Source organism: Pogoniulus pusillus, chromosome 33 (assembly GCF_015220805.1).
Source record: "Pogoniulus pusillus isolate bPogPus1 chromosome 33, bPogPus1.pri, whole genome shotgun sequence".
NCBI classification, from domain to species: Eukaryota; Metazoa; Chordata; class Aves; order Piciformes; family Lybiidae; genus Pogoniulus; species Pogoniulus pusillus.
Window position 1 is genome coordinate 12,561,000 of NC_087296.1, and position 26,626 is coordinate 12,587,625.

General features: G+C 47.7%; 1 protein-coding gene across 11 annotated transcripts in view; it reads right to left on the bottom strand.

Annotated features, from left to right (window-relative positions):
- Window positions 1-26,626, bottom strand: part of PTPRK (protein tyrosine phosphatase receptor type K) — a 609,180-nt gene that overhangs the window by 51,772 nt on the left and 530,782 nt on the right. For 3 of the 11 annotated variants that reach the window (XM_064170307.1, XM_064170299.1, XM_064170308.1), the window contains exons 14-19: window positions 16,876-17,014; window positions 15,514-15,555; window positions 13,078-13,107; window positions 8,509-8,669; window positions 5,350-5,385; window positions 425-436 (exon numbers count right to left, since the gene is read on the bottom strand). In XM_064170307.1, the coding sequence (XP_064026377.1) occupies window positions 425-436; window positions 5,350-5,385; window positions 8,509-8,669; window positions 13,078-13,107; window positions 15,514-15,555; window positions 16,876-17,014 (420 nt within the window). The remainder of the gene's footprint in view (window positions 1-424; window positions 437-5,349; window positions 5,386-8,508; window positions 8,670-13,077; window positions 13,108-15,513; window positions 15,556-16,875; window positions 17,015-26,626) is intronic. The other 8 variants (XM_064170305.1, XM_064170304.1, XM_064170297.1 and 5 more) reach the window with 7 other exon arrangements.

The window sequence follows — 26,626 nt, forward strand, 5'->3', positions numbered from 1 at the left end:
CAGAGGGAGGACAAAAAAAGAATCCTAATTGAAACCTTCTTTGGAAAGGAGAAGCCTCTAGCTGACCTCCCCCCCCCCACGCTGCCTTGAAAGCCATTTGCTTTGCAAAGCATCCAGATTAGGAAGGAAAACACTCTAGGAGGAAATGAACACCCCCAAGGGTGGGATTTTCTCCAATTCCCCCCCCCCCCCCACAAATGCAAACCCCCTTAATGCCTCCTGAAATGAAATCTCCTATTAAGAAACCAGATTCTTCCAACTGTCACCCAAGTTGCTAATCTCAGTACATTTCTGCCTCGCTAAACTGCCTAATAATGTGACATGCAGCAGTCACTTTTTATTGTAGTGCTACCTATATTAAATCACACACACTTCAAACCACCTCAGGATCTGCAGTTCTCCTCATTCCTTGCAGTATACTTACCAGTAATAGGCACTTTAACCCATTGAAGCAGCAAAAAACAATGAGTGAACAGAACAGAAGAAATTTATTTCAGGACTGTATTAGAAAACGACTGAGAGAAAATGACATTAAAAGTTGTTAAAGCTTCACAATAGGCAACAATAAAAGCCACTAAAAAAAATCTAAGGGCCACATTATTAAGCCATCAGTGTAATGATAAGGACTTAAGAGAAGCAGAATTGTCATTCTAACTCAGTGCTAATGTACACAGAATGGAGAGCAGCATTATTAGCCTAGGCATGAAGAAAAAGAACCCTACTGCAGCTCCAAAACAGGGAAAGCTTCTACTAAACCAACGTGTTTGATAATGTAGAGCCCATCAAATTTTCCTCATCTCTAATTAAAGCCAACCCAAAGCTGCTTTGTGATGCGAGGGCTGTGTGGAGATAGAGCAGACCAAATGATCTAGCTCCAAAGGATCAAGCTAGTGGGTACCCACCTCCTTCTACATGGTGTGCCCAAAAACCTGTCTACTTCTCTCTGCTATTTCAGCCCACACAATGAAAACCTCTTCCAACTAGCACTGGCAAGACTACAATGCCCCAAATACCCCCAGCAGTAGATGGAAATGCAGACAGGAACTGTTAAACAGGCCTTTCTTGGCCTTGTCTTCAACTAACTCCTTGTTCTTGTCTTCTTTGCAGCTAACTCCTTGCCCTTGTCTTCAGCTAACTCCTTGTCTTCAACTAACTCCTTGCCCTTGTCTTCAGCTTACTCCTTGTCTTCAACTAACTCCTTGTCTTCAGCTAACTCCTTGCCCTTGTCTTCAGCTAACTCCTTGTCTTCAACTAACTCCTTGTCTTCAGCTAACTCCTTGTCCTTGTCTTCAGCTAACTCCTTGTCTTCAACTATCTCCTTGTCTTCAGCTAACTCCTTGTCTTCAGCTAACTCCTTGTCTTCAGCTAACTCCTTGTCTTCAACTATCTCCTTGTCTTCAGCTAACTCCTTGTCTTCAGCTAACTCCTTGTCCTTGTCTTCTTAGCAGCTAACTCCTTGTCCTTGTCTTCAGCTAACTCCTTGTCTTCAACTAACTCCTTGTCCTTGTCTTCTAGCAGCTAACTCCTTGTTCTTGTCTTCAACTAACTCCTTGTCTTCAACTAACTCCTTGTCCTTGTCTTCTTAGCAGCTAACTCCTTGTCCTTGTCTTCAGCTAACTCCTTGTCTTCAACTAATTCCTTGTCTTCAGCTAACTCCTTGTCCTTGTCTTCAGCTAACTCCTTATCTTCAACTAACTCCTTGTCCTCAACTAACTCCTTGTCCTTGTCTTCTTAGCAGCTAACTCCTTGTCCTTGTCTTCAGCTTACTCCTTGTCTTCAACTAACTCCTTGTCTTCAACTAACTCCTTGTCCTTGTCTTCTTAGCAGCTAACTCCTTGTCCTTATCTTCAGCTTACTCCTTGTCTTCAACTAACTCCTTGTCTTCAGCTAACTCCTTGTCTTCAGCTAACTCCTTGTCCTTGTCTTCAGCTAACTCCTTGTCTTCAACTAACTCCTTGTCCTTGTCTTCTTAGCAGCTAACTCCTTGTCCTTGTCTTCAGCTAACTCCTTGTCTTCAGCTAACTCCTTGTCTTCAGCTAACTCCTTGTCCTTGTCTTCTTAGCAGCTAACTCCTTGTCCTTGTCTTCAGCTAACTCCTTGTCTTCAACTAACTCCTTGTCCTTGTCTTCTAGCAGCTAACTCCTTGTTCTTGTCTTCAACTAACTCCTTGTCTTCAACTAACTCCTTGTCCTTGTCTTCTTAGCAGCTAACTCCTTGTCCTTGTCTTCAGCTAACTCCTTGTCTTCAACTAATTCCTTGTCTTCAGCTAACTCCTTGTCCTTGTCTTCAGCTAACTCCTTATCTTCAACTAACTCCTTGTCCTCAACTAACTCCTTGTCCTTGTCTTCTTAGCAGCTAACTCCTTGTCCTTGTCTTCAGCTTACTCCTTGTCTTCAACTAACTCCTTGTCTTCAACTAACTCCTTGTCCTTGTCTTCTTAGCAGCTAACTCCTTGTCCTTATCTTCAGCTTACTCCTTGTCTTCAACTAACTCCTTGTCCTTGTCTTCAGCTAACTCCTTGTCTTCAACTAACTCCTTGTCCTTGCTGTTCGCAGCTGCCCCTATCTGTGTCTGCCACAGTGCAGTGACAGCACACTGACCTTTGCAATGTACTTACAACCAAAACGAGCTATTAGCAATAGCCTGACAAGTATCACCAGATAGGATCTATGTAGCTTCTAAGTGCTTGAAATAAAGATAAAAGAGAGCAGCTTTTAGAAGTAGTAGTTCAGGAAAAGGCTCATTTACCCTGAGCCCTTTGATCAATCTGCAAGAAGCAGTCAGCATTACTGAGTCTAAGCCTTTGCTTTCTCAGGCAAAGGTGCTCTTTTACCCCCCTTCACACTTATTAAACCAGCTGGTTAGGTTTCCTTGGGCCCAAAGTGGAAGGCTCCAGCATCTAAGTGTTCTGATGGGCCTTAAACTTTCTTAAGCTGCAGGCAAGAGGATGGCATTTGCAACATCACCAAAAGGAGATGAGCAGGCTATGACTTGATACATCTCCCACAGGGTAAGTATGCTCAGCTTGCTGAAGACCACACACTACTCACAAATGGTGATTGGTCGTCAGCCTCAGAGGACACCTTACTTGAAGCTCTCCAAAGGCTCCTCCTGGGTACACCTTCTACCAATGTTATTACCCACACCATGCACAGTGGGGCAGAAAGCACCCTGCCAGTGTGGGCAGAGGGCACTGAGTGATGAGGCACCACAAGCACAGGATCAGATGGCAAAGCTGTCTTCATTATTTGGGAGAGAATGCAAAAACCAACAAGGTGAACTAAACAGGGGATGCAACACACTGTGTGTAGGAAATGTGGAAGTACAGACTGGAGTTCGTGGCAGGGAACTCAATGCAAGACAGCACAGGGGTGGCATGAAGAAGACAAAATACAGTTCAGGTAGCAGGGAAGCTAGGAGTAGGGCATGGGTTACCTATGGCACTTAACCCAGCACTGAGGCTTCTCCACCTGACTTGGGGCACCTCTATCTAAAAATTGGACTTAGGAGTTGGAAATGTGTTCAGAGGAAGAGAATGGCAGCAAGTTGAGGAAAGCTACAAGATGACAAGTAAAAGGTCTGGGTTTAATTCAACTCCAGAGAGACAGCTGAGGACATGTGAGCCTTTGGACAGGTAATTTAGAGGCCAGGAGTGTTCTCCATCTTTTCTGTCAGTCTCTCAAAAGCCAATGGCTCGACCCTCAGTAATGAAGATCTAGTCTAGATTAGGACAAACTAGAGTGAGAAGCAATACACTTAGTAATAACACCCAGTTAGCAGTAACTAACAGTCAGCAAATTGAGCTTTGGGTCCCAAATAATACTAATGTGGACCTGAATTTCATTTTTATTCAGAAGGCACTGGAATATGCTACTTGCAACAGCAGAATTCCTCCTCCTTTACAAAGCTGTATAACAAAACAGACAACTGGTTGCCAGAGTGAGTCTCTTTTGCATCTATATTGTCCCATCTCAGAGCAGGGACTAAGCAGCCTCCAGGTTCCTTTAAGCTTTACTGATAGGAATCTAATTGTCATCAGTTTATGTTCATGGCCACTTCCTGGCTGTGAATATCAACTTTTATCCTAAACTAACTTTATCTTTTATCCTAAACTAACCTCAGCAGCTGACTGAAACTCAGTATTGCACATGTGAAAATAAGCAGCTTGGCCACTCCCAACACCTGGTAAATATAACACTGAAAAGATCATCAGTTAAAGGCAATTGTGCCAGGGTGCACTTGCAGCCCAGAAAGCCAACTACATCCTGTGTGGCCAGCAGGTCAAGGGAGGTGATGCTCCCCTTCAACTCCACACTGGTGAGACCCCACCTGGAGCACTGTGCCCAGTTCTGGTGCTCCCATTACAGGAAAGATCTGGAGGTGCTGGAAGGTGTCCAGAGAAGGGCCACGAGGGTGATCAGAGGGCTGGAGTTATGAGGACAGACTGAGAGAGTTGGGGCTGTTCAGCCTGGAGAAGAGAAGGCTCCAAGGAGACCTTATTGTGGCCTTCCAATATCTACAAGAAAGCTGGGAAGGGACCTTTTAGAGTGTCAGGTAGTGATAGGAGTGGGGGGAATGGAGCAAACCTAGAAGTGGGTAGATTCATTCTGGATCTTAGGAAGAAGTTCCTCACCATGAGGGTGATGAAACACTGGCACAGGTTGCTCAGGGAGGTGGTGGAAGGAAGCCTCATCCCTGGAGGTGTTTAAGGCCAGGCTGGATGTGGCTCTGAGCACCCCGATCTGGTGTGAGGTGTCTCTGCCTAGGGCAGGTAGAGTTGGAACTTAATGGTCTTTGAGGTCCCTTCCAACTCTGACAACCCTGTGATTCTATGGAACATACCATAAATATAGGAGACAAATATCTGTGCAGAACCTAGGAAGTGGCTGTTCCTTCTTGGCCATTGCAGATGGTTCTCCCTGTCCTGTTTTTCTTCTCCCTGTTGCCACTTTGAAAACGAAGCTCTGGGTGCCAAATAATGCCGATGTGGATCTGCTTTGTCTTCTTCTGACTCTCTCAACAGAGTTCTAGTTTCACAGGTCAGTGGATCAGAACTCAGTTTGAACGTTCAGGGGAGGGAAGATTTACTACTGGAAATGGAAAGCTTTACCTATTTCCTCACTTATTCTTCTGTTAGCACTGACTAGTACTGACTCCTCAAGGAGCACATGACATCATTTCTATTCCTACAGCACTGTCAGCTTAATTCTGAATGGCTAAGCCAAGTGCAGAGCTATTTTCTGACAAGAGCAGAGCTATCTTTTGCATAACACAAGCTGCTCCAACGTTCAACCATGCAAGGAAAGGAAACTCATGCAGGAACAGACAATGAAGGACTGGGGTCCTCACCTAACACAGCTGTCGGCACAAGCGGATCATTGGGCACTGCAGGAAAACAAAGCTCATGAAGAAACACATCAGCCTCCATTTGTGTGTTTGCAAGAAGAACAATACACTTCAGAGCATAACCAAGCCACAGCTAAACCCCATTAATTTTGTAACAACAGGAAATCAGAAGGAATCCGCAGTCCCAGAAAGCATCTTGAATAAAAGAGGAATGAAAGGCAGTGATTTTGGACTTCAGGAATGTAACGATCAAGGCAAAGAGATCCTTAACAGGAACGAAATAAAGAAGGCATTCCATGCAATTTAGGTTTTGAAAGGGCTCCTCCTTCACTATTGTTCCTTTGCCTGGCAGTAGAGGTTCACTTCCACAGAACCAGCTCCTTCCCTTTTAGACCCAGCCCCTCCTCTAACAGCTCAGCTCAAAATGAAATGCTATTTCCTTGAAGCCTTCCAGGTAATTAAAACAAAATGATATCCATATGTAGAGTTAATAGCTTGCTTTATGTGAAATGCCAGAGATACTGCTCTGAATGAGCTCAGGAAAGCCACAGATGTCTGAATAAAATCCTCAGCATTTTATTATCTGCTATCAAAACTAGGAGCGTGCAGACGCAAATGTGCTGGTTTGGATACAACCGGGGGTGGGAGGTCTCTAGAACTTGGGTTTGTTCCATCCTGGAACAAAAACTGACAATCTCAACAGCTCTCTGACAGAAGTGAGCTCCAGTTCTCAAGCAAATCTGCCTGTAAAGGTTTGCTGCATAGCAGGCATCTCAGGAAGCTTGGAAGGTTCAGCGCAGATGACTGTCAGGAGGAAGGAATCCTCCGGAGCTGTGCTTACAGGTCCTCTAAGATCTGATTTTGCCACCACACTGACACCAGCTTCAACATTTCATTTCAGTGAATGGTTTGGGCTGCAAGGGACCTCAAAGCTTAGCCAGTCATGGGCAGGGACACCTCCCACTAGCCCCATCTGACCTGGCCTTGAACTCCTCCAGGGAGGGAGCATCCACAACCTCTCTGGGCAACCTGTGCCAGTGTCTCCCCACCCTCACTCTGAAGAATTTCTTCCTCGTCTCCACTCTCAATCTCTCCTCTCCCAGCTCAAAGCCATTGTCCCTCATCCTGGCACTCCCAGCCCTGGTCCAAAGTCCCTCCCATCCTTCCTGCAGGAAAGGGCAATGTATTTCAAAGTACAATCCTAACCATCTGGGATGCTCAGCTCTGACTACTGCAAAAGCTTGGATTCCATGAGCGTAATATTTTGAGGAGACCTTGGAGTGGCCTTCCAGTATCTGAAGCCCCCTTCAGGCTGGGGTGGGGACTATTGACAAAGTCTTGTAATGACAGGATGAGAAGGAACGAGCTTAAAGTGGCAGAGGGGAGATTGAAACTGGATGTTAGGAAAGGGTTCTTTGCAGTGAGGGTGGTGAGACACTGGCACAGGTTGAGGGTGGTGAGACACTGACACAGGTTACCCAGGGAGGTTGTGGAGCACAGAAGCACCCAATGTGATCTTTGATCACATTGGGTGCTTCTGTGCTCCACAACCTCCCTGGACATGTTCAGGCCCAGGTTAGATAAGGCCTTGAGTGCCCTGTTCTAATGGGAGGTGTCCCTGCCTATGGCAGGGGGTTGGCAGTGGATGAGCTTTGAGGTCCCTCCCAACCTAAACCATTTGATGATTCTAGGAACACCAAGAAGAATCACGTACCAAGGACACTGTAAAACAGTGCTGCCAAATATCTTTGCCAGCCAACCAGACAGCTGTGGTGGCTGGGCCCCATGAGCTCCTGGCATCATGTTAGTCCATCTGGAAGGCTGCCCAAGTGCCTGGCAGCCCCAGCTCATTAATAGCCATGTAGGTTCCTGATGGGTATTTTGCCTGAGATCCACCATAATTTAGTCCCAATCGAACTGCCTTTGCAAACCTGCCCCCACAAAGCTCAGTGCCAGTAAAGCATCAAACTTTGGAGAGTTTTCAAACAGCTCCAGACCAAACTGTGCAGAAACACTCACAGGCTGATCCTCAACTCCCATTTGTAATTGGTTATGAGACACTTAAAACGTTAGCGCTCCGCCGTTTGGTGAGCTTCGATAGATTGAGCAATAAACTCTCCTTCAAAATCCATTTCCTTTACAATAATCAGGAAAGAACTTCAGGGCCTTAAGGGATGTATTTTGCTCAAGCATGGTGAGCAGTAAGGGAGGCAAGAGAAGAGGGATGCAGTGCCGTTCCCAAAAGATGGCAATTGAAACAGCTCAGCCTGCTCGGATCTGCTTACAGCCAAGCCACGAGTCCATGTGGCCACGAGAAGATCAGGTTCCTGCCAGCTCTGTGGCAGCACTGTTCCCCCTCTGGCAGCTTACATGCTAGTTTTAAGGTACTCTGAGTCTGCCAGTGGAGTGTCCTGCTTTTGTGCAAGGAGTAGTGCAGCTGCTGGGAGGCAGAGGCTGCTGGACAGTGGGAGCTACAACCCAGACACTTAACAGTCAGCACCCAAAACTGCCAAACTTTGTCCGAACCAGACAGCTGGCAAGATACAAAGGAGGAATATCAATACAGAGCAAATCTGCAGATATGTTAACAAGCTTGCTCCTAAACTTCACAAACAGCAACTGCTACTGCCAGTTTCCTTCTGCTGTAACCTCCTCACTGCCAGCAGAAGAGAAATTAACTTGGAGCTGCTGTTATTGGTCATTACAGACATGGTGCTACGCAGCAGTGCTCAACGTCTTGGCATTAAAGAGCCTCAGGAGGGAAAACTCACTCTCAGGTTTTAGCTGAGCTATTCTACAGGTGTGGTACCTTCTCTAGAACAGGTATCAGTGCCTACTGGAAGCACATGTAAATATTCCAATCACTGCCCAGGTCCCAGCGAGGACAACACCCAAAGATGCCTACTCAACCTTGGGCTGATCAGAGGTACCAGGAAAGCTGAAGCCGCAACAACTCTCCTTGCAGAGCTGAGTTGTTCTCCCTGTTTCACTCCGGGCAGGCTGATCTAGGCTAGGGTGTCCCTGCCCACAGCAAGGGGGTTGGAACTGGCCGCTCCTTGTGCTCCCTTCCAACCCTGCCTGAGCCTGTGACTCTATGATTTCCCTGTCTGCCTCCTCTGCTGAGCCCCGCTCCGGCGCCGCGCCTGCCGCCGCTGTACTTACATCTGGGGCTGAAGTTATGAGAGTCCATGAAGGTGATGGAGAGGGGATCCTCTGCGTGCAAGGTGCTCTGGTCAGCGTAGCTGCGGTCCATGGCGTTCACCATGTGGGTCATCTCCTGCCGGGTGGTCCCCATGGCGTCCTTGCGCTTCTTCGCAAGTTTGCTGCCCAGCCAGAAAGAAAAACCCAAACCACCTTCATATGTGAGGCACACAAAATGCCTTGAGCAAGCATCACCTAGGCTCCTGAGTGACTGGCAAGGCTGGCATTGGTGCCAAGTTGCCCCCTGCTACGAGAGAGCTGCTGGGTGTGCGCTCGCCGTACGGGCGCAGGTGCTGGGAGGGAAGTGCTAACTTCTGTGCCCTGCTAATACTTCTTTTTTCCTGTGGAGTAATTACCCTAATGTAAACAAATTGGAGAATATAATTACATTTTAACTCAAATGATAAACAAGCAGCATCTGTGCCTGCCGTTTTATCAACCCTCTCCATTTAAATCTCTGCCTTTGATTTCACAAACGGATTCATTCATTCCCCTTGCTTGCCTTGGTAGGAAGGAATAATTTAACCTCCTAAACTACATTGTTAGGCCAAAAAAAAAAAAGCCCCAACCAAATAACAAAGGAAGCATAATTATTCAATCTGGGTTCATATTACCTTTTATGTTCACAGTTGCTCTTCCCATTCAGTACACACTGATACCACACTTTGCTCCTGATACGGAACCTTGGCTCTTTAAGAAACAAACACACCACCCCCATCCCCAACCTCAGCACTCTTCCCCTTCATGCAGTCTGGGAACACCTTCAATCCTGCCATTGCCAGTCTTACACTGAATGCATCCCACTTAAGCAGCACCTGAACTGTACAACCAGCCCCCTCGAATTAACAGCCTTAAACTGCACACCTCAGAAAATATCCCTCGAGTCTGTCTTTTTGATGAAGAACTGCAAGTGGCTTTCACTCTCTCCAGAAGTCAGGTGGAAGCAGGGAAGGTATTTTAACCATCACTTAAAGCCTACCACTCTTAAAGCACGCATCTCAAGCAGTCAGAAGTATGCAGAGCAGTGTTCGGCGCACCTTGGTTCTGCAGGAACCTGTGACACACGCTAGGCTGTTCTGCAATCTGCCTGTTTCCACCTGAAGCTGTGATACAGGCAGATAGGCAGCCTGCCCCTTCGGATAGATCTGACACCATGGGGGAGAGGCACAACTATCAGTTGAAATACTGGGCTCTGAAAAATGTATGTTCAAAGCACAGCTTAGCTCCACCAGCTCTGTTTCTGCAGAGGATATCACCAAGCATCCTGTTAACCGTTTGGACAGTGCTTATCTTGTGTTTCTTTGACTAAAAGGACTGCTTGCTCTCCCTGCATTCTCAAAGAGCTTTTTAACATCCTGTGTTGCACTCTAACAGCAGACAGAAAAGAATGTTAGTATAAGTTATCCAGACATATACTTGTGAAGTCCTGGGAACATCCACCAGCAAGGACCTACACCATCCTCTAGGGCTGGAAGGACTTCATGTGCCTCCATATAGAATCAGAGAATCAACCAGGTTGGAAGAGACCTCCAAGATTATTTAAGGAGACATTGGAGGATTGTTTCTTAAGGTCACAAAGTGGACAAAGCACTCCTGAGAAGAACAAAGATTCTTTCCCTGATCAGACTCATCTCCTTATTTCGTATGCCCCACCTCCTTCTTCTCCCTTTTGACAGATAAGACTAGCTGGAATACTGCCACTTAGACTCATAGAATCAAGCAGGTTGGAAGAGAGCTCCAAGCTCAGCCAGCCCAACCTAGCACCCAGCCCTGGCCAAGCAACCAGACCATGGCACTAAGTGCCCCAGCCAGGCTTGACTTCGACACCTCCAGGCACAGCAACTCCACCACCTCCCTGGGCAGCCCATTCCAATGCCAATCACTCTCTCCTGGCAACTCCCTCACTGCAAAATCCCAAAGGTGGCCTCTAAAGGTGTTTTTTTTTTTTCAGCAAGCTCTTGTGGTGTACATGAAGGCTTCTGTGTGTATCAATTGCCAAGGGAAAACTAAGCAACAACTGCCAGTTGAATGTGCTGCCTGAAGTGTTTTACTCAGTGCATTTCCTCCATGCTTTCCTATCTCCTCGAGACAAGCTGGCTGAAAGGATGCTCTGGTAGAAGAAGTGAAGATCAGCAGAACTTCCAGAAAGGAAACTGCTTCACCTTTTTAACTGCTTCCCAGCATCATCAAAGCTTTCACAAAACTGGCATTTCTAGTTCAGGCTGTTCCAAAGCCTTTCACTAGACACTGAAGATCTCCTTTCCCTTAATGCCACCTCAGAAACAGAACAAAAAGACTATTACATCTCATCTCTTGCCTATATTAAGCCCTTCTTTGAAGCATCACTTTGGAACAAAACTTGCAAGTGTCGTTAAATAAATCAACATCTATTAAGGCTTTCAAGTTATTAACTTATTACAGTAGCTACTTTCTAATTCTCCTGCTAGGCTTCAGCTCCTAAAAAGGTCTATTGTGCTGGAGCACCGCAACCCAAAGCTGCTGGGAAATGGGAGGACAGCTTTATTGTTCAACAGCTCCCAGCTCCCTCAGGGCTTGAAGGCTTCTTTTTCCTCTCTCTTTTTCTCCTTCCCTCGCTAGGTTAAAAGCACATGCAATCTGTGCTTGAGGAGAGCTAAGCTAATCGGCAGGTTGAAGCACTTGGGGCTGACAGGAAAGTGCAAATGATTCTCATTATCTGCTAAAGGATCCAGTTGGGTGAACCTGCTCAGGTAGGTGTTGCAGTGGGAGCTGGAGGGGAAAAGTGCTCCATCATTGGATGAAACTGTGCGGTTAATTATCTCCAGCCGAAGCAATTGTTACTTAACAAGGAAATGCTAATTTGTCACAATAAAGCAGAGAATGGCTAAGCCAGCTTAGCTTTCTCTTAATTTTCAGTTTGTTTAACCAAATGGACTAATCTGCTTAGAAACGTGGAAGAGCATCGCTATCAGACCCCGCCGGTTCAAGCATCAAAGCGCTTGAGTGCATCCTCAGATCCCCTCTGAAGTCAAAGGCATTATGCACTGATGTAGAATTAAGGCTGTGTCTAACTGCTTTGCTCCCAAACTGCTCACACGAAAAAATAAAAAGGTTAAAAAGTCATTGCTGGTGCCATGGACAGAGGCATTGAGTGCAGGTTTGCTGAGGACACCAAGCTGTGTGGTGCAGCAGACACGCTGGAGGGAAGGGATCTATCCATGTGTTTAAGGCCAGGCTGGATGAGGCTCTGGCCAGCCTGATCTAGGGTAAAGTGTCCCTTCCCATGGCAGGGGGGTTGGAACTAGATGATCTTTGTGATCCCTTCCAACCCTGACTGATTCTATGATTCTATGATTTGATCAACAGAGAGTAAAAAAGGTCATGCACACCAGTGTTGAAGAGGAAGATCCACACTTCCAAATGGGTATGCAAAGCACCTCACAACCACAAAAAATCCTCATGCAAACTGCCCCCAGTTGGTCTGGGAGAAGCCACTGGTAGGGCAGAGACCTATTTATAAAGGTTTGGCTGTGATCTGAGTAGGAGAATCATAGAATCAACCAGGTTGGAAGAGACCTCCAAGATCATTCAGGCCAACCTAGCACCCAGCCCTAGCCAGTCAACCAGACCATGGCACTAAGTGCCCCAGCCAGGCTTTCCTTCAACACCTCCAGGGATGGTGACTCCACCACCTCCCTGGGCAGCCCATTCCAATGCCAATCACTCTCTCTGACAACAACTTCCTCCTAACATCCAGCCTATACTTCCCCTGGCACAGCTTGAGGCTGTGTCCCCTTGTTCTATTGCTGGTTGCCTGGCAGCAGAGCCCAACCCCCACTTGGGCACAACCTCCCATCAGGTAGTTGTAGACAGCAATGAGGTCACCCCTGAGCCTCCTCTTCTGCAGGCTAAACAACCCCAGCTCCTTCAGCCTCTCCTCATAGGGTTTGTGTTCCAGGCCTTTCACCAGCTTCATTGCCCTTCTCTGGACACCTTCTGGCACCTCAACATCTCTCCTGAATTGAAGGGCCCAGAACTGGACACAGAAGTGGTGCCCAGGATGACTGCTGGTGACTGATACGCTAAGAAAGAACAATTTGTGTTTTCTAAGCACAGCTTCTAGCTAGGAAATGGGAAAGGTAGTCTGTTTTTTTTTTTCCCTTAGTGTGATGTGTCACTGTGAATCATAATGCAAATCAAATCATGATTACAACAAACTGAAATGACAGCTATGGGGGGAAAAAAAGAAAACAAAACCAAACCGACACCAAAACAACCAAACCTGTAGCAAAAAGCAAAAGGCTCAATACACAGTCAGAAATACAATATCCCTTTAAAAAAAAAACCCAAACCAAAGCACAGGGTTAAGGGTAAGAGGAGCAATGATACAAGCCTGAGGACAAAGGGAAGGTAATAAGCAGTAAAAGGGAACAAGCAGTTAAAGTTTAGGTCAATCACAGAGACTGGTGTTGTTTTTTTTCTTTCTTTTTTAAAAAGGGATACTGCATCTTTAAAACATGTAAAATAGTAAGTCACCTGTATTCTACTTACAGATAGTAGGAGTAAGAATAGTAGCTCCTCCTGGCAAGCAAATCACAGACAGTGGAAAAAGAGAAGCAATGGTGAATGAGAAGCGTGACTCTGTCCCAGTCGATAAAGCAGAGAAATGTGCGTTTCGAAAAGGAAAACCAAACCAAACACAACCAAACCAAGCCAAAATCCAACTGAAAACTCAGGTTCCTCTGGCTAGCATCTCGACTTGCTCATGCACAAACCGGCCTTGGCTCTGCCATGCAGCTCAAAGAAACGACACCAACCAAAGGAGCAAATCCACCCTCGAAAAGAAAAGCCAAAACCAAAGCAAAAACCAAACCAAGGAACCCCAAAAAATGATTTGTTTGGCAGAAAGATCGCTTGAGGAAGTGACATGCTTGGGATTGCACTTCTTGACACGCACAGGACCCCTCTCTCCCCCCTCCTCCCCTTCCCCACCCCCTCAAAAAGAAAGAAATGACCAAGCAGAAATGTGGGGCAATCAAATGGATTTCGTTCCTCTTTCCAACATGCAGACTAGAATGAGCACTGCCTAGATGCCATGACAAATGAACAGCTGTGTACAAATCATGTGTGTGTGTGTGTGTGTGTGTGGTTGGGGGGGAAAGATGCCTCTGCTCTTCCAGTTGCTTTTGGGTCACCGAACCAAACGAGTGCATTCGTAAAGACATGTAATGAAAAGGGAAATAACAAAACCAAACCCCCCCCACTCCCCAAGTAGATTTCATGTCGTTGCCTTTACCGCCTCTATCAGTACACAGGTGTCTGGGGATATGTTTGTATGGTTGCTGTGTGGAGCTGTAGGAGCACACAGGTTTTAGAGGCAGGCGTCTGTGTGCTGCCATCCACCCCACGCAGCTCCCGAACGCAAACATATGCTCCCTATTTGCTTTTACAACTGGAAATGCTTGATGTAGTCATGCTGAAGCATTAAAAACATGGAAGGTAAACAAATGGAAGGAAACGAAAGACACTTGGAAATAGGCCAACCATGACTTGGGGGGGTGGGGTGGGGAAAAAACCACCATGATGGCATTGCTCGTTAAAGATGCAGTATCCCTTTTCTTAGCTGGTTTGATCATCCCCAGGACAAGGACGAGCTGCTAAGAGCTTCATTCGGGGAAAACCTCCACCCAATTTGTAGCAAACGATCAGGCAAAGCCTAAAAACATCCCGAGCTCGCCAACAAAGCTGTTCAGCACTCCGGATCTCAGTCAGATGTACTGCTGTGTTTAATCAGGTGGAGGTAGCCACGGCTGTGCGTCCGACTCGGTACCCCAGGGGACACGCAGGAACCGTCGTGTTAGTGACTTTCCCGTGCGACAAGCTGTGGTTAACTCAGGTACCAAAAGGGATACTACATAATGCATCACTGAAGATGTGCACTACAGAAGGTGATTCAAACAGATTTGGGTTTTCCAGTCCCACCACAACTAAGTGAAGTGTTGTTTCTGTAGGTGTGAATGTGTCAGGGGGTTTTTTATAGCCGTTCCTGGACTCATTCAGAGGACTGCCCTGGCTCCCTAGGTGGGCTGAGTTATCTATGATGTACAAAGCTTCTCTTTTCTATGCTTTTAGGAAAGGAGTTTGACTAAAGCTGGTTGAAAAACCACCCTAAGCAGGGGGAGGGAATGGCATACCTATAGCATACGCCACAGACAACTATCAGGATGAGAAACTGCCAAAGATTAAAGATTCATTAAGTGGGTAAATTTCTCACCTATTTTGAATACAAAATAGCACAGGAGTTGAGAAATGTTAGGTGCTTTAGAATAACGACCAAGGATCATTCCTAAGAGGGTACTGACTTCACAGGTTCAGAAACAGGGAAAGGGGGAAAAGAGAAGGGAAACTTTAAAGCATCCTTTCATGGACAAAATTAACCACTTTTGTCAAACAGTACAAGAGGGAAAGTATGAGCCTGAAAGGACTCTGAATGCAAGAGGTAGAAGGGATAGGGAAAATGAACACACTGAGATGCAAGCTCATTTTTGGGCCTGCCAAACTAGTCAACCTCACCTGGAAGAGACTGCCAGTATCTAGTGGCAGCCAGTCTCTCTCCCTCTCTCCTCCTTACCCGCACACACATGCTCGCACAGAGGCTTCTCCCAGACATCAGGGGACCACTGCGACATGCACTGAGAAGCTGACACTCCCCAGCACATACCTTGCAAGGAAGCTATAAACCAGAGATTTCTTCCTGCAAGCTGCAGACCAGCTCTTTAGCTGGCTTGTGTTTCAAACCCCGTGTAAAGCCAGAGCGGTTGGCTGGCTGCGTGTGGTGCTCTGGTGAGAGGAGTCGGACCTTTTGCACGTGTGTTAAGTCTCAACCACAGAGGTAAAGGACAGAGAAAAGTAAAAGCACTTTGGGGGGGGGGGGGAGGAAAGAAATCACATATGCAGCTAACTAACACAGAACACTGGTATGCATACCTAATGTTTCTAATGCAGACGTTTCTTCTCCAAGTTATATATCTCCAGGGACAATTGCAAAGAGGCAATACATTAAAAAACTCTAATGCAAACCAGTAATTACAACAGAGAGAATGAGCTTAGGCACAACTTTAGCACTTTGTTTCTTTCTTACATCTATAAAAGAGAACAGCAAGCTGCATTTCAGAAGAACATTGGCAACAAGTACAAACACACTTTTCATTAAGACTACTGCAAAAGGCAAGGGGGGTGGGGGGTTGGGGGGCAGGGGGAGAGGGGAAAGCAATGCACACACGCCAGGGGAAGACAAAGGTCTCCTTTTACTCAGGAGGAATCAGCTTGTGACCTGCAAAGCAGATCCACCAGGGGAGGGATGCGCGGCAAGGGAGGGGTTGGGTTTGCTGCTATAAGCAGGGATTCAGTACACACTTCTAGAGCAGACTGAGAGAGCTGCAACCGCTGGGAAGGCGAGGCTTTTAAATACGGAGCAACAGGGTAGCACAACCCACTCCAGGTAGGAGCATCGGGATGCAGCTAGCACCGCGCGATGCCCAGAAGATGGAGCTGTTGCTTACTGGCTACGAAAGCGCTGCGCCAAGAATTAACATTCGGGCAAATTAATGCACTTTTAAACAATTTCATGCGCTGAGGACTCGCTAAGATAATTTTACAGCGATGCAGTAAGAGTTTTAAGGAGGGAAAACAAAAAAAAAAAAAAAGAAAAGAAAAAGAATAAAGCCCGTGGAAAAGTTTACAGGAGCAGAACTCGAGGTATAAAATGACATTCTTTTGCAAGTTGGGTAACACACAGAGATACAAATAACTCATTAGGGCTGCAGACAGCAAAGGAAATTCCTCAGACGACAACAACACGAAAAGTGAAGGAAGTTATTCATTATTTTTTCCTTTCTTATTTGCTTTGAAGAAATTAGTAATAATAGCAATGAAAAAAAAAAGAGGCTCCCTGAATTTCAAATCCCACCCATTTGACCACTTCTGTGCATTCCTCCCACTGGAGCAACGCACATCCCTCCGACTGCAACTGAAAACTACAGCTGTAACTAGAAACCACTTGGAAATCATTGAGGTACTTGGAAATCATTAAGGTACTTGGAAATCATTAAAGTTGAGCAAATGTATAGCTGGATGTAGAGAAACCTGCTCTTTAACATGAAGAAAACCTCTCCTTAAACCCACCCTAACCATCACAGTGAAATCAACAGGGAACACAAAGTACTCATCCAAAAACTGCTGTCCTGAAGCCCTTTTTCTTTTAAAGATCTGTTAAAAACACCTATTTAGTTATTGTCTATATGGAGGGGGAAGGGAAGAAAGAAAGATCGTCACAGATCCTTTTCCTACCTTTTTTTGACGATCAGTATGACAACAAGCAGAAGCAGGATGAATACCAGGATCCCAGCACTTATTCCTGCTATTTTCACCACTCGATCTGTTTGTTTAGCTGGATCAGGAATCACCTCAGGCTCTTCTGTTGCTGCTGCTAAAGGAAGCAAAAAAACCAGAAGAAGTTCTTAAATGGGCAAGCATTAGAGAGAAGAAAATCACACTGGCTGGACATGATGGTCTCAGAGGTCCTTTCCCAGCCTGGATGATTCTGTGATAATTGGTGCTCCTTTCCAAATGTGTGTTTTAATAGTAGCCAGAATACAGCCAAAGGCATCCACACATATATGCATAGAGACACAGTCTGTTAATTTGAGTCCTTGATTTCAATGTATATATCTCATGCATTTGCAATGCCAAGTGTGGCTTTGCTCTTTGCCTTTCCCCTGCTCATAGGGAGGGATGGGTACATGAATATGTGATTCTGCCCCTCCACTCTGCTGTGCTGGGACCCCACTTGGGGTACTGCATCCAGCTCTGGAGCCCCTGGGACAAGAGGGATGTGGAGATGGTGGAGAGTGTCCAGAGCAGGGCCAGGAGGATGCTCAGAGGCTGCAGCAGCTCTGCTGTGAGCACAGACTGAAAGAGTTGGGGCTGTGCAGGCTGCAGCAGAGGAGGCTCCCAGGTGACCTTCTTGTGGCCTTGCAGCATCTGAAGTGGGCTTAAAAAAAGGCTGGGGAGGGACTTTTTAGGCTGTCAGGAAGTGCCAGGAGTGGGGGGAGTGGAGCAAAGCAGGAGGTGGGGAGAGTGAGGCTGTGGAGGTGAGGAGGAAGTTGTTGAGCAGGAGAGTGGTGAGAGGCTGGAATGGGTTGCCCAGGGAGGTGGTTGAGGCCCCATGGCTGGAGGTGTTTGAGGCCAGGCTGGCTGAGGCTGTGTGCAGCCTGCTCTAGGGTAGGGTGTCCCTGGGCATGGCAGGGGGTTTGGCACTGGCTGCTCCTTGTGGTCCCTTCCAACCCTGACTGATTCTATGATTCTATATACATAATTTCATGTACACAGACATGGATTTGCATCTGGATTTCCAAGCCTGTTACTGTATTACAAAGCAGAAGACAAAGCAGAGACAATCTATCAAGTAAATCACCACTGCCTCCTTTAATGTTAGTTTTTCTTCCAGATATTAAACATGGAATATTTAACATTGACATTAACTCCCAAACAGTAAATTAAACTCTCATTTCCAAGACACAGCTTGCATCCTAAACTCCCTTCCTTCAGACACCTTAGTATATTAATTCACCTTACAGCATCTGGCCTGAGCTCTGCATTCCACTGGGAATTCTGATTCTTCAAACAAAGTCACCTACAAAGCCAAGCCTAAAGTCAGTAGCACCTTTATTTCTGTTTGTAGGCCCTGAAAAAGAATCAAAATCCAATCAAATCACTGTTCTACAGAGTGCTGAAACCACTCCACAGCACAGCTGTGTGGGCTGAGGCCACAGGTTAGAGGAAAGCAGAACACATCTGACATAGCACAGCCCTTCAGCCTGCACCTCTCTGCATCGCAGCCTGGTGTACAAAGGAGCAGGAATGTATCACAGTATCACAGTATCATCAGGGTTGGAAGAGACCTCACAGATCATCAAGTCCAACCCTTTACCACGGAGCTCAAGGCTACACCATGGCACCAAGTGCCACGTCCAGCCTTGTGAGGGCTGCCAGCCCGGCCAAAGCATCAGAAAACACAAAGAGGTTTCAGCCAGGGGTAAAATCCCATGAGATGTTGACTTGCAAAATAGGAAATGGCTCTTCAGCTCTCTGGTTCCTCCTTTCCAAGGCTGTGGCTTTGCACTTTGCCTTTCTCCTGTTCACAGGCAAGGTGCCTACATGTCCCTGCTCTCCTGCTGACCTTCCTTCACCCACACGTGCAGCAGATGCCACTTAACTTCTCCTTCCTCACAGCAGCTGCATATGGAGTAGTTACAAACTGTTGGTGTCATCCTGGTGATGTCGTTACACAGATGTCCTTTACTCTGAAATGCTTCTCAACAGATCACCAAAACAAGCTGAACAAAAACTGAGGTGAAGCCACAGAATGTCAGGGGCTGGAAGGGACCCCCAAAGCTCATCCAGTCCAACCCCCCCTGCCAGAGCAGGAGCACCTAAGGCAGATCACACAGGAACACATGCAGCTGGGTTTTGCATATCTCCAGAGAGGGAGACTTTAACCTGCAGAAGAGGAGGCTCAGGGGGGACCTCATTGCTGTCTGCAGCTACCTGAAGGGAGGTTGTAGTCAGGTGGGGTTGGGCTCTGCTGCCAGGAAACCAGTGACAGAGCAAGAAGACACAGCCTCAAACTGTGCCAGGGCAGGTTCAGGCTGGACATTAGGAAGAAGTTCTTCCCAGAAAGAGAGATTAGCATTGGAATGGGCTGGCCAGGGAGGTGGTGGAGTCAGCATCCCTGGAGGTGTTCAGGAAATGACTGGATGAAGCACTTGGTGCCATGGTCTGGTTGACTGGACAGGGCTGGGTGCTAGGTTGGACTGGATGATCTTGGAGGTCTCTTCCAACCTGGTTGATTCTATGATTCTAAGATTCACAACCCACCCTGGGCAGCCTGTTCCAGGGTTCTGTTACCCTCATATGGACAAAGTCCTATTGCTCTTATTGCTCTCTTGAAGCCAGCTCCATGGGCCTTTCAGAGAGCCAGTGCCAGGCACAAGTGGCACTTTCTGGGTTTCACCATGGTATTCAGACTGTTTCTATTCAGGTTGCATGGCCAGGAACCCAGAGAATCATTTGAGGGAAGGGTCAGGCTGTTAAAATTCATTCTTTATTACTCATTTCTTTAAGCTCCATCTCAGCAGCATCTGAACCACTTAAAAACAATTTACCCTGAGAACAACCTTCCAGACACCCATGGAAGAGCTGGGCAGACAGAGAGAGCTCTGGCAAAGCTTTAATCTTAGAACTTAATCATCTTTCTAAGACACCATCATCATCATAATCATCTCGCTCGCTTAGAGCTTGAGCTCTATCTGCTGAGGAGCACTAAATGCTTCCTCCTCTGCAAAGACACAGCTGCACACACGCCTGCATGCATGCCAGCAGCACCCCACACTCTGTGCTCTGCTTGCATTCTGTCTGTTCCTGAGGTGTTTGGAGGTAAGAGCTAGGATCACCTCAGTGCTGTGTGCATGTCTAGCTGCCCACACTGCTCATTCTGATACAACCATAGAATCAACCACATTGGAAGAGACCTCCAAGATCATCCAGTCCAACCTAGCACCCAGCCCTATCCAGCCATCTAGACCATGGCACTAAGTGCCCCAGCCAGGCTTGGCTTCAACACCTCCAGGCACAGCAACTCCACCACCTCCCTGGGCAGCCCATTCCAATGCCAATCACTCTCTCTGACAACAACTTCCTCCTAACATCCAGCCTAGACCTCCCCTGGCACAGCTTGAGAATGTGTCCCCTTGTTCTATAGGTGGTTGCCTGGCAGCAGAGACCAACTCCACCTGGATACAACCTCCCTGCAGGTAGTTGTAGACAGCAATGAGCTCTGCCTTGAGCCTCCTCTGCTGCAGGCTGCACACCCCCAGCTCCCTCAGCCTCTCCTCACAGGGCTGTGCTCCAGGCCCCTCCCCAGCCTTGCTGCCCTGCTCTGGACACCTTCCAGCACCTCAACATCTCTCTGCAATTCAGGAGCCCAGAACTGGACACAGCACTCCAGGGGTGGCCTGAGCAGTGCTGAGCACAGGGGCACAAGAAGCTCCCTTGTCCTGCTGCCCACACTGCTCCTGAGCCAGCCCAGGATGCCATTGGCTCTGCTGCCCACCTGGGCACACTGCTGCCTCCTCTTCAGCCTACCATCTACTAGTACCCCCAGCTCCCTCTCTGCCTGGCTGCTCTCAGCCACTCTGGCCCCAGCCTGTAGTGCTGCTTGGGGTTGCTGTGGCCAAAGTGCAGAACCCTGCACTTGGCCTTGTTAAATCTCATCCCATTGGCCTCTGCCCACCCATGCAGCCTGTCTAGGTCCCTCTGCAGGGCTCTCCTACCTTCCAACAGATCAACACCTAGAATTAATCATGGAATCATACAATTGGACTCCTAGAGTCCAACCATCAACCTAAGACCGCTATGGCCATGAAACCATGTCCCAAAGTACCATGTCCACACTGATCACAGGATTGCCAAGGTTGGAGGGGACCTCAAGGATCATCAAGTTCCAACCCCCCTGCTTCACTTCTCAGGTTGCTCAGAGCCACATTCAGCCTGGGCTTAAAAGCTTCCAGGGATGAGGCTTCCACCAGCTCCCTGGGCAACCTGTTCCAGTGTCTCACCAGTGCCATGGGGAAGAACTTCTTCCTAACATCCAATCTAAATCTTCTCTCCTCTAGCTTGGATCCATTCCCCCTGGTCCTATCACTACCCAACAGCCTAAAGAGTCCCTCACCAGATTTCCTGTAGGTCCCTTTCAGATACTGGATACACTATAAGATGCAAACAAGGGGGAGGACATTTGAGGTGCAGCTGGAAGAAGAAGGTGTTTGGGCTTCTCAGGGTGTGAACTGATTCCCACTCTGCCGTTAGCTGGGCTGGATGTGACAGATCTGAATGAACATTTGACAAGCAGCTGAGTCAAAAGGCCAATCAAGAGTGTCAAAAGACCAACCACAGCTAATGTATAAATGGGTTTGTATGCCAGTGGGGGAAAAAAAAAACATCATGTTTGCTGTATGGAGTACTGAGGAGTAGCAGGGGCATGGGAAGGGTAGAGCAAGGGGCAGGCAGGAGTGGGGTAGTTGCAGTGTTTGGAACCACTGTGAGTAGCTCTGACCTACAAAGGTGAGAATTACTCGAGCTGTAAAATAACTAAAGCTTGAACAAGAGATTTAGTTGTGTAGATGCAGATTTAATGCCAGGTCTTTGAGAGAGATTAAAATGTGAGTCACAAGGATCGGAAGTGATCTGAAGATGCACATCAAAAATGGAAGACTCAAACTCACATACCAAGGTAGAGGGCTTGAAGCCTGGATCAGAACAGTGGAATTGCCACAGGAGTGTTAGTGAGAGATGAGAGAGTAGAGGGGGAAGAATGAGAACTGTCTTACACTACCCTGGAGAAAGACAGGACCCTGACTGCTTGACAGAGTAAGCTGCAATGAAGTCAGTCTGAGCTGCTGCTCACAGTCATGTTTTAAAGCATTGCTTGCCCACTCCCACTGCCATTTCATTCACAAAGTTAGCTTAGAGAAGCAACTCCACCCATAGCCTTCTCAGAAAATCACAGAATTGGGGAACTGTTGAAGGTTGGAAGACATCTTTGAGATCATCAAGTCCAAACACTTGCCTAGAGCTCACAATCTCACCACTGCTGCCAAGCAGCTGCCACTAAACCATGCCCTTCAGCACCACAACACATCCCTAAGCATCACAGCACCCGAAGGAAAGGTTACTGAGGGAGTCTACTTATTCTCATAAGCTAAGCACTGATGCTTTATTATCTATTTAAGAGAGATGTTGAGGTGCTGGAAGGTGTTGAGAGAAGGGCAGCAAGGCTGGGGAGGGGCCTGGAGCACAGCCCTGTGAGGAGAGGCTGAGGGAGCTGGGGGTGTGCAGCCTGCAGCAGAGGAGGCTCAGGGCAGAGCTCATTGCTGTCTACAACTACCTGAAGGGAGGTTGTGGCCAGGTGGGGTTGGGCTCTGCTCCCATGAAACCTGTGACAGACCAAGAGGACACAGCCTCAAACTGTGCCAGGGGAGGTTCAGGTTGGACATTAGGAAGAAGTTCTTCCCAGAAAGAGTGAATGGCATTGGAATGGGCTGCCTGGGGAGGGGGTGGATTTGCCATTCCTGGAGGTGTTGAAGCCAAGCCTGGCTGGGGCACTTAGTGTCATGGTCTGGTTGATTGGCCAGGGCTGGGTGCTAGGTTGGGCTGGATGAGCTTGGAGCTCTCTTCCAACAGAATGGGCTGCCTGGGAAGGTGGTGGAGTCCCCATCCCTGGAGGTGTTTAAAAGCAGGCTGGATGAGGCACTTAGTGCCAGGCTTTAGTTCATTAGAAGGTGTTAGGTGACAGGTTGGACTCCACACCAAAGGTCTTTTCCAACCTGGTTAACTCTCTGATTCTGTGATTCTGCTCTGTGAGAAGTTTGGATCACCAGTAACTGTCCAAAATGCAGCTCTCTGTCCAAGTTTGCAGAACAGTGCAAAGGCAGAAGGATGTCAACTGCTTGTCCATTTATTCTGGTTTTGTTATCCCAAAGGCTTGGATGTAAGAGACAGCAATTAATTGCACGAGGGTAATGCTGCTTATGAGATCAAGTTGGTGCCCAACAGAAGAGCACCACAGAGCTCTACATTAGTGGGAGCTGAGGGAGCTTAGGTTGTTGGTCCTGTAGAAGAGAAGGCTCCTGGGAGACCTCAGAGCAGCACCTGAAAGGGGCTGCAGGAGAGCTGGGCAGGGATTTCTGACAAGGGCTGGTAGTGATAGGATGAGAGGCAGTGGTTTGAAATTAGAAAAGAGGAGGTTTAAACCAGATGCTAGGAACAAGTTCTTTATCACAAGGGTTGTGGAACACTGGAACAAGATGCCCAGGGAGATAGTAGAGGCCACATCCCTGGAGATAATGAAGGTCAGGCTTAACAAGGCTCTGAGTAAGCTGATCTAGTGGAGGATGTCCCTGCTCACTGCAGAAGGGTTGATCTAGATGACCTCTGGAGGTCCTCCCCAACCCAAACCATTCTATGGAGTAAAAACACATTGAATAGTCGTAGGCTAAGCGAGAGTATAACCAGCAGCTGAGACTCTGACATGCAAAATGCTACAGCCCATGGGCAAAACACCACCCCTGCCCACAACACCAACAGAAAAATTGCCTCTGACTGAAATGAAGCCAGGATTATTAGATGCATGTTTCCAGCAAGGGATAATATCGACTAAATGTTACTCTTGGGGACTATATGGAAGCAATTATAGTTATAAATCACACTGCAATCCACTATTTATGCCTGTGTGAGTGGTATGCAATGAAGGACATTATTTTGTGGGAGCCACTGCAGGTAGCATAGAATCCTTGAATGAAACTTTGGCATTTGAAATGGTTTCTTACTACCTGTGCTTAAATTCTGAGAGCTCAGAGTGTATCCTAATGAGCAGGTATGACCTTAAACACACAGCCAAACCCACAGGCACCTTGTGTCTAGGTGTTAATCTGCTGTGTACAAGTCAGTGCCTCCTGGCTGCTGGTCTCAATAGACCAGAGAGTGAGAGAATCATAGAATCACAGAATCAGCCAGGTTGGAAGAGACTTCCAAGCTCATCCAGTCCAACCTAGCACCCAGCCCTGGCCAATCAACCAGAGGCTCACGGAGTGAATCATAGAATCAAGCAGGTTGGAAGAGATGTCCAAGTTCATTCAGTCCAACCTAGCACCCAGCCCTGGCCAGTCAACCAGACCATGGCACTAAGTGCCCCAGCCAGGCTTGGCTTCAACACCTCTAGGGACAGTGACTCCACCACCTCCCTGGGCAGCCCATTCCGATGCCAATCACTCTCTCTGCCAACAACTTGGCAGACATAGGTTGGACTGAGTGATCTTGGAGGTCTCTTCCAACCTGGTTGATTCTATGATAGGATCCTATGATATGCTGAGGTTTTCTGGCTGCTGTCTGAGTGAGGATGTGTGGAGCATATAGATAGGGACATGGATGTTTTTGTGCCTTGAGGTGGACCTAGCTCCATGCATGGCATAAAAATTAACCCCAGCTGAATGGTAGGCATCTGTTTTCCACAGTAAAGCTGTGAGTGAGAGCATTTGTATAGGGAAAAGGTCACTGTGTTACGGCCACTGGTAGGCACGAGGTCCATCAGCAGTCCAGGTGAAGACCTGATGCTTTGGTTATGTGAGGTTGGTGAGGGGCCTGGAGCACAGCCCTGTGAGGAGAGGCTGAGGGAGCTGGGGGGGTGCAGCCTGCAGCAGAGGAGGCTCAGGGCACAGCTCATTGCTGTCTGCAGCTACCTGCAGGGAGGCTGTAGCCAGGTGGGGTTGGGCTCTGCTGCCAGGCAAGCAGCACCAGAACAAGGGGACACAGCCTCAAGCTGTGCCAGGGCAGGTTCAGGCTGGATGTTAGAAGGAAGTTGTTGCCAGGGAGAGAGATTGGCATTAGAATGGGCTGCCCAAGGAGGTGGTGGAGCCCCATCCATGGAGGTGTTGAAAAGCAGACTGGCTGAGGCCCTCAGTGCCATGGTTTAGTTCATTGGAAGGTGTTAGGTGACAGGTTGGACTCAATGATCTTGAAGGTCTGTTCCAACTCGTTTGAGTCTGTGGTTCTCTAATATTTATGCTTAACTTTCAGAGCACAGGATGCAGGCAGAGCCTGGGCACAGCACACATCACACTGCTGCCTTCTCCTTCCTCCTTCTGCGGCTCAGAATTTACACACAGCCTTGCAAAATTGCCAGGGAATTTAGGAGACTCAGCAGAAAACCTCTTCACCTACATCTCTTCCTAAGGAGATGGTGCTGGAATCAAGATGCTGATATTCTACTCACTCATCCAAAGGGAATCATTCAGGCAGAACACTCTGGCAGGATTTCGCAGGGCTGCTTGGATGGTACCAGTTAGAGCCCAGGCAGGCTCCTAGCAGACAGCTTTGAAATCAGAGGGCTTGAACAAGGTTTTATATGTAACCAGTAACAGAATGAGGGGACACAGTCTCAAGCTGTGCCAGGGCAGGTTCAGGCTGGATGTTAGGAGGAAGTTGTTGGCAGAGAGAGTGATTGGCATTGGAATGGGCTGCCCAGGGAGGTGGTGGAGTCACTATCCCTAGAGGTGTTGAAGCCAAGCCTGGCTGGGGCACTTAGTGCCATGGTCTGGTTGATTGGCCAGGGCTGGGTGCTAGGGTGGGTTGGCTGAGCTTGGAGCTCTCTTCCAACGTGGTTGATTCTATGATTCTATGGGACTGGAACATCTACCTTGGGAGGGAAAGCTGAGAGAGCTGGGTTTCACTACTCATAAAACACACACCTGAGGGAGGCAGAAACCCATTCTCTAACTGATACCTCTTAGTACTGCTTGCTGCACAACCCAGAGCTGCTGCTTCTCCTCTCAGGGTCACCTCTGTGCAGTTAAAAGCTGATTTTTGCTATGAATCAGTGTAATAACAGATGAATTTTAACCATTTAGGCTTTGTGATGCAGCTGGATTCCATATCACAGTTTTGAGCAACAGAACAAGGGGACACAGTCTCAAGCTATGCCAGGGGAGGTCTAGGCTGGTTGTTAGAAGGAAGCTGTTGGCAGAGAGAGTGACTGGCATTGGAATGGGCTGTCCAGGGAGGTGGTGGAGTCTCTGTGGCTGGAGGTGTTGAAGCCAAGCCTGGCTGGGGCACTTAGTGCCATGGTCTGGTTGACTGGTTAGGGCTGGGTGCTAGGTTAGGCTGGCTGAGCTTGGAGCTCTCTTCCAACCTGGTTGCTTCTATGATTCTATGAACCTCCTCAGCACACCATTTGCCTTTGTGCACCTTCCCAGCACTCGAAGCTGGGTTCCCTTTGTGCCAGCAAGGGAAGCAGCTCTCTTTTCATGCATTATTAATGCTTCCATTTCATTCCGCTGCGCTTCCTGCGGCCGTTAATTCCTGTTTATGGCAGATCTTTGGGTTCCTGCAAACCCTCTGCTGCTGCTGCTGCTGCAGAGCTTGATATTCAAACCAGCTCTGCCCAAGATAATCTGTTCTGCACCTTTGTTACGTGGCATTCAGAAAA